Raw genomic sequence first — 7,421 nt, forward strand, 5'->3', positions numbered from 1 at the left:
CACATTAGTGCAATCAAGCAGTTCAAAAAAATGACTGTTCAGGGGGCCGTCATCCAGGTTTCAGCCAGTGACCGTTGTGTGGAGCTAGCTGGGGGAAGGATAGTGGTAATTGACAACATCGTAGTTGACAACAAGGCAGACGTCCACATAGTGTTTAGGCCATTCACAAAGCTCTGCAACCTCTTCCACTATCCCCTTGAATCCTCTGAAGTTGGCATCTATCATCTATCTGCCCTGACACCCCAACTGCACCACACTCTAGCTGCCCACATAAAGAGGAAATATGTCCTGCTTCCAGTTAAGGATGGTTTTGCTGGGCTACCAATGGTACACCAGTAGGACTGCTGTTTTTGTATGTTTGCGTAAGTGTCACAGTTTTGTTCAGTTTTAACAGCTGATATGTTGTATCTGCCCATATCCTAAATCTGATGAATGGATTGAATGTTTTAGAAATTATAGTAGATCATTTTGTATTCACAAGTGTCCCAACTCATGTGGAATTGCTGTAGCAATTGTTATTATATTATTATATAGGTATTGAGCATTAACATGTCACTATTTCTCCCTTCAACAGACATACAAGATACATCATACAAGAAAATATATTTTTATTTATTTTATTTTATTTTATTTATTTTATTTTATTTTATTTATTTGTATTTATTAAGAAATGTATTTAGTTGTGTCCTTCCCCGAGGAGGGGTTCATTTTTACTGTTCCCAACACATGGATTGCTTCCAATAATAAATGCTACTGGCCACCTTACACATCCAAAGAAAAAGTCAAGAAGGCTGCCTTAGCAAATGAATCCCCTGACCCCCAGACATGGACCTTGTATACAGTGGTCATACTTAAAGTTAAAGGTAGGATTTGTGTATATTTACACATCATAATGTAGTGTTTTGCTTTGGGAGAAAATGTTTCAGGTTAACTATTGGAATGTTGTTTGTTTGATTTTGTTGTTGTTTGATATAGAAACGTATAAAAAGGCCCACAATTTTTATATGAAGGCAAAAAAAGGAGAGTCATTGGATACCACCGATGATGATGTGAAAAGAAAAAGAAAGTAAGATCATCATAATTTTTCACAATGATGTGCAATATTATATTAAAAGGGAAGAAAATCTGGTACCACACGGATGTCTTTTTTAAATAATAATAATACTTCTTATTCGGTTGGTTATTTATAGAAAGGCGGAGTATGTGTTAACATGTGTAACATTATGGCATTTATAACTAATCATCAATTCACCAATGATAATACCCTTAACTTTTTGTAATTTGTTTCATCTCAAGGCCAAATATGAAATTTTCCCTGCCCGACTACTCCAGTGAAGACGATGACAATCGGAATCTCCCCCCGCCTCCAAAAATCCCAAGAGCACCAGCAAAAAAAAAAACTATTCCAAATTCAGGTTAGTGATCTCTCTGAAAAGAAATTCCATTTTCTTTATATTTATGCTTTGTCATGGTCTCTATCTCCTCTCTCTATCATGGTCTCTTTGACTTTTTGTGCACACACATTTGCCACCATGCCCTCTGCATAGCATTGCTTTGTTCATTTTATAAGTTGCTTTAAAAGTGCCAGTTAAGTGTAATTTAACACGCTTTTACTTTTCCAATCTGTTCAACAGAGTTGACCACCGTTACTGCTCTGCCAGTAGCACCACCGCTCTTCCGCTCCAGCCATGCCGGTAAATACATAATACAGTGCACAACAGTTGACAGTCCACACCCCTCTCCCTCTCCAAATGCCAGCTGCTTTGTTCATTGTGGAATGAGGTGTACTTAAATGTGTTTGTGTTTTGGAAAGGTATTGCATTACCTTACTCTCCACCTTTTGCTTTGGTAGTATAAAACATCTTGTTGGTAGTAAAAAGGGAACAAATGTAGCACAAGCCATGCGGATAAATACATAATTTGCTTTATGAACTCTGGGAATTTGTCCATGCTGAAATCCGTGTCGCGTTGGAAACCATTTTTACCATAATCTTAATCTCTTTCAAACAGCATACAGTGAGCCTGGCAGAAGACATTGTGGAGGTACAATCAATTAAATCTTCACCTCTTTTTTACCTTTGGTTATCATTTGGTCATTTCACTCAACACGCCTTTACTTTTCCAATCTGTTCAACAGAATTGACAGGTCCGACCTTTATTTTGCCGCCTCCACCACAGCACCCAGCAACATTTTTCAACTCCATCGATGCCGGTAAATACTCTTCAATTGCCAATTGCTTTGTTCATTGTTTTGGACAAAAGTGCCAGTTAAGTGTAATGTCATACCATTGCAGTTATCATTTCACTAAACATGCCTTTACTTTTCCAATCTGTTCAACAGAGTTGACCACCGTTACTGCTCTGCCAGTAGCACCACCGCTCTTCCGCTCCAGCCATGCCGGTAAATACATAATACAGTGCACAACAGTTGACAGTCCACACCCCTCTCCCTCTCCAAATGCCAGCTGCTTTGTTCATTGTGGAATGAGGTGTAGTTAAATGTGTTTGTGTTTTGGAAAGGTATTGCATTACCTTACTCTCCACCTTTTGCTTTGGTAATCAGTAATCAGTAATTCAGTAATCATCTCACTAAGTATGCCTTTTCATTTCAAATCTGTTCAACAGAGTTAACAAGTCAGACCACCACTCCTCCGTCAACTTCGCCCACATCTCTGCCAGTACCACCCCAGCAAGGTACTGCATTTTCATTAATCTGGCGCCAATATTAAGGGAGAAACAAGCCATGAAGGCCTCATTATGTGGGAAGGACATTCATCCCTGATTAAGTCAGGCAATTTCAGTCTCAACTTCTTTACATCACATACACTTTTTGTGTCAGACCAATTCTAATATATATTTTTTTATTCATAGATTTTTACAGACTTGTTCTGCAGCACCTCCGCACAATTGAGGAGGAGCTGAAGGAGGTGAAGCAGCAGGTGGCGGTCAACACAGCCATGATACAGAGACTAGGTGGTGGTGGTGTGGCAGATCTCGGCCTTGTGGAAGACACCAACATGCCATTGAGCAATGCCGAGGACCTGGACGAGCTGGAGAGGCGGCTTATATCTGATGTGGACATAAAAAATCAACTGGTATGTCTTTTTAAATGTTTTGCAATATGATTATTGTAGCTATACAATTCCTAGCCTGGCTCTCGTAATGAATGTGGCTCTGCCTTGCTTTAATGTTGACTACTCAATGATTCAAAAATGCCATTCAAATCATGGAATGAATGCCGGGAACTGAGACCATGTGTGGATCTGAAACACCTGTCGCGTTTCACATCTGTTTTCCCTCGTCATATTAAAAGCCAGGCTATCCACGTCCTTGTTGTGTTGTTAAACTTGAATCTCATTCCCAAGTGGAGCGTTGTGTGCTGAATACATGACATGTTGTCCATTTTTGTCACCATATAGCAAAACAGCTTAAGCCGAAAACAGCTAAAATGTTTGACTGGGAGTTATGCCACTGTAATTTTGGTCTTTGCATTTCAGGTGAACATACTTGCTATTTTGGGAGGGAAAACCACCAAAGACGCAGTGAAGAGGATGCTGGGCCGGGCTTTCAGGAGGTCCCTGGCGCTCCAAATTAATTGGACTGGCGCAGCTGGAATGATCGCTTTCAAGTCCCTAAACCTGAAGAGTGTGTTGCACAGTAAGTGATTTTGTGAAACTATTGTGAATGTGTTCAAGTATATAACCCCTGGCCAAAAAAAAGCATTTTGTGAGGGCACGCATACACATTGATGAAGGCAGACATGAAAGTGCTGAACATTAAAACTGAATTTTATTTAACTACTGCATCCTATTATACATGTAGGCTGTCTGCGTATCTTTGCGGTACAGAAGAGTGTTGAATGGGGAGCTTATGTAGCCCCCGCCTAAACGCATGGCATTATGGGGAAGTGAAGTTTATATACACTACATGGGTTCTACATTTTTGTTTTCTCCCAGCTGCGCGACACTAGCTGCGCACAACTCAACCTCTGATTGTTGGAAACCGCTGTCGGTCAAAAAATTAGCTTACGTGGTTGGCTGCTGGTGTCTTGCCCCTCCTCACAACACTGTGTCTATAAACACGTGAATCCATGTATATTCTTCCATACACAACATCTCACTTACTCTTTGTTTTACTACAGGAGCCGTTCGGAGAGTGGTAACCACAGCCACTGAAGAGGAGCTTCAAAAAGAAGTCTCCCTGTATTTGAAGGGGGCGGCTGACAGGGAGGGAGGGAGAAAAGACAGGCAGAAAAGGGTGGTGAATGGGGATGGGGAGTGTTGAGCCCATGTTGGCCATATGCTTATGAAATAAACAAAATGTATTGAACCTAATAGCCTATGTGTGGTGAGTCTGTGTTGCTGAGGATATATGTTTTTGTACTGGATTACTAAATTATAGAACACATTCAAAGATTTCTCATCAGCAGGCTGTCTTTACCTTGGTAAATTTTGGTAACTTTGGTAAGCCCAGTAAATAATTGTAATTTTTTTGATTGAGGGCAAATGGAGAGTGTTGTAATGTATTAGATTACTATTTTAGTACATCATTTGAATTATTATGGCCATAAATAAGACCATAAAGGCCATAAATAAGGCCAATTCGAAGCTGGTGGCCCACCATCGGTTCTCTGGTGGTTCGCCGGCGGCTCAAAAGCGGCACAAGGGCGGCCCTTTATCTGCAGCCGCTTTTGAGCCGCCGACGGACCACCAGAGAACCGATGAGCAAAACTCCAGCGGGCCACCGGTGGGTACCGCCGTTGGACCGCCAACTCTGCCGCTGGTGGGCCGCCAGTGGGCCGCTAACCTAATGCTATCTGGGATGTGGCCGAGTGCTTAATCATTATGCAGCATTTGAAAGAAATAACCTTTTTCTTTTTTTTGTGAAAGTTTTATCCTTTTTATTGAAGATTGAGATAGACAGAAAGGTATGGGAAATAGAAATGCAGAAAATTTCTCCACTGTGCAACTTCATACTCATGCTACCTAAAAATCTGTTGGAAATTCCTTTATTATATGTTGAAACCAAACCTCACAAAATATTGTAAATGAACATGAATCCTCTCAAGTCAAGCCCATTTTAATTCAAGTGCAAGAACCAAGGGATTAAACAAATGTACCATTTACAAAGTCTGAAAATATTACATATAAAACAAATACATAGCACCACCTTACATTTCTTAAACTTGCGGTGGCCAAACAAAAGAAAAAAAAGGGGAAGCAATTTATTACTGAATGAATTAATGAATTAATTGATTGATTTACAATTTCATTATAGCTTAAATAATCAAAACCTTTTTATACTGGAAACACAGCTTCTCCAACTCCATTAGCTGGTGTTGGTACTCCTCTTTCTCCGCTCGCTGGTTGTTCTCCAGCCAGAGGATGGCCTGCTCACACTTCTCCTCCACCTTCTTCCTGTCCTCCTCACTCATTCTGTCATTCAGGTTGTCCCGCAGGCGGCTCTTCATGTTGAAGGCGTAGGACTCCAGGGCGTTCTTGGCCGCTATATTCTTCCTCTGTTGCTCGTCTTCTACTTTGAATTGGTATGCTTCCTTCACCATCCTCTCGATGTCTTCCTTGCTCAGGCGTTCCTTATCATTGGTGATGGTGATCTGGTTCTGTTTGCCCGTGCTCTTGTCCACAGCAGACACGTTCAGAATGCCATCTGCGTCGATGTCGAAGGTCACCTCGATCTGAGGTACCAATCTCGGAGCGGGCAGGATTCCCGACAGCACGAACTCGCCCAGCAGGTGGTTGTCCTTGGTCATGGCTCTCTCTCCTTCAAAGACCTGGATAAGGAGATCGGGCGTGTTGTCGACGGGGGTAGTGCAGATCTGAGTCTGTTTGGTGGGGATGGTGGTGTTCCGTTTGATCAGGGTCGTCATGACTCCTCCGAGCGTCTTGATGCCCAGGGAAAGGGGCGCCATGTCCATGAGCACCAGGTCCTTGACGTTCGCCGACATGTTGCCGCTGAGGATGGCGGCCTGCAACGCGGCGCCACAAGCCACAGCCTCGTCTTGGTTGAGGTGCTTGTGGAGCTCCCTGCCGTTGAATAAGTCCTGCAGGAGTTTCTGGATCTTGGGGATTCGCGTGGAGCCTCCCACCACGACAATGTCATGGACCTGGCTCTTGTCCATCTCGGCGTCCATCAGGGCTTTCTCCACAGGTTCCAGGGTTCCCCTGAAGAGGTCTGAACACAAATCCTCGAAGCGTGCCCTGGTGATGGAGGTGCAGAAGTCAGTGCCCTCGTGCAGAGAATCGATGTCGATGCTGGTCTGGGAGCAGGACGACAGAGATCTCTTGGCTCGCTCACAAGCCGTGCGCAGCCTCCCCAAAGCCTTCTTGTTCTTGCTGATGTCCTTCTTGAACTTCCGCTTGAACTCCTCCACACAGTGTTTGACCAAGCGGTTGTCAAAGTCCCCTCCACCCAGATGAGTGTCTCCGGCCGTGGACTTCACCTTAAAGATGCCGTCTTTCATGGTCAGGATGGAGACGTCGAAAGTGCCCCCGCCCAGGTCAAAGATCAGGACGTTGCGCTCGCTGCTCTTGTCTTTGTCCAGACCGTAGGCAATGGCGGCCGCCGTGGGCTCGCTGATGATCCTCAGGACGTTGAGGCCGGCGATCACTCCTGCGTCCTTGGTGGCCTGACGCTGGGAGTTGTTGAAGTGAGCTGGAACCGTGATGACGGCGTTCGACACTTTCTGGCCCAGGTAGGCTTCGGCAATCTCCTTCATCTTCACCAGGACCATGGAGGACACCTCCTCGGGGTAGAAGGACTTGTTCTCCCCCTTGTGCTCCACCTGGATTTTGGGCTTCCCCGCGTCGCTCAGCACCGTGAATGGCCAGAGCTCCATGTCCGCCTGCACCACCACATCGTCAAACTTTCGGCCAATCAGGCGCTTGGCGTCGAACACGGTGTTGGTGGGGTTTGTGGCCACCTGGTTCTTGGCCGCGTCTCCGATGAGTCTCTCCGTGTCATTGAACGCCACGTAGCTGGGGGTGGTCCGGTTGCCCTGGTCATTAGTGATGATCTCCACTTTGCCGTGCTGGAACACCCCCACGCAGGAGAAGGTGGTGCCCAGGTCAATACCGATTGCTACACCCTTAGCAGCAGACATCTTGCTGAGGATAGCTGTCAGTGAGTTAACAGTTAAAAGACAAGCGTTCGAAATTATAATTGTTTTAAAAAAAACAACAACTTTAAATTAAAAAAGGGATTTTATAATCTATAGGGAGAACCAATTTTATATATTTTTATAGATAAAATATAATTCATATGAAACTAGATTTCGACATATACAGGGTTGACAACTTTGGGACTTTGGCTGTAGTGAGACTTTGCAAAATATCAGTGGACGCACATTTTTGATAACCGTAACCCTTTTCTTTTTTTTGCAAAACAGTCCTCGCTTAGTGTAA

At 43.9% G+C, this 7,421-nt stretch overlaps 2 protein-coding genes across 2 annotated transcripts; one reads left to right on the plus strand and one right to left on the minus strand.

Annotated features, from left to right (window-relative positions):
* Positions 1-304: 304 nt before the first annotated feature.
* LOC130404090 (uncharacterized) lies at positions 305-4,284 on the plus strand. Its single transcript, XM_056608704.1, has 9 exons — positions 305-335; positions 1,635-1,694; positions 2,011-2,043; positions 2,138-2,212; positions 2,342-2,401; positions 2,626-2,694; positions 2,872-3,095; positions 3,498-3,657; positions 4,142-4,284. The coding sequence occupies exons 1-9, from the start codon at positions 305-307 to the stop codon at positions 4,282-4,284; spliced, it is 855 nt and encodes a 284-aa protein (XP_056464679.1).
* A 124-nt stretch (positions 4,285-4,408) lies between these two features.
* Positions 4,409-7,120, minus strand: LOC130404098 (heat shock 70 kDa protein 1-like). The gene is made up of 2 exons (XM_056608715.1): positions 5,305-7,120; positions 4,409-4,464 (listed from the first exon to the last, which is right to left on the minus strand). Exons 1-2 carry the CDS (start codon positions 7,118-7,120, stop codon positions 4,409-4,411), a joined length of 1,872 nt encoding a protein of 623 aa, XP_056464690.1.
* Between the last annotated feature and the right edge of the window lie 301 nt (positions 7,121-7,421).

Source organism: Gadus chalcogrammus, chromosome 2 (assembly GCF_026213295.1).
Source record: "Gadus chalcogrammus isolate NIFS_2021 chromosome 2, NIFS_Gcha_1.0, whole genome shotgun sequence".
NCBI lineage: Eukaryota > Metazoa > Chordata > Actinopteri > Gadiformes > Gadidae > Gadus > Gadus chalcogrammus.

Excerpts from the sequence above, each read along its gene's own strand:
- LOC130404090 (XM_056608704.1), top strand. The coding sequence starts at position 305 with ATGGTTTTGCTGGGCTACCAATGGTACACCA. Across the intron at positions 2,044-2,137 it reads TGGCAGAAGACATTGTGGAG|AATTGACAGGTCCGACCTTT; the intron begins GTACAATCAATT and ends TCTGTTCAACAG. Across the intron at positions 3,658-4,141 it reads CCTGAAGAGTGTGTTGCACA|GAGCCGTTCGGAGAGTGGTA; the intron begins GTAAGTGATTTT and ends GTTTTACTACAG.
- LOC130404098 (XM_056608715.1), bottom strand. The coding sequence starts at position 7,120 with ATGTCTGCTGCTAAGGGTGTAGCAATCGGTATTGACCTGGGCACCACC. Across the intron at positions 4,465-5,304 it reads GTTGGAGAAGCTGTGTTTCC|CCAAAGTTACCAAAATTTAC; the intron begins AGTATAAAAAGG and ends TTACTGGGCTTA.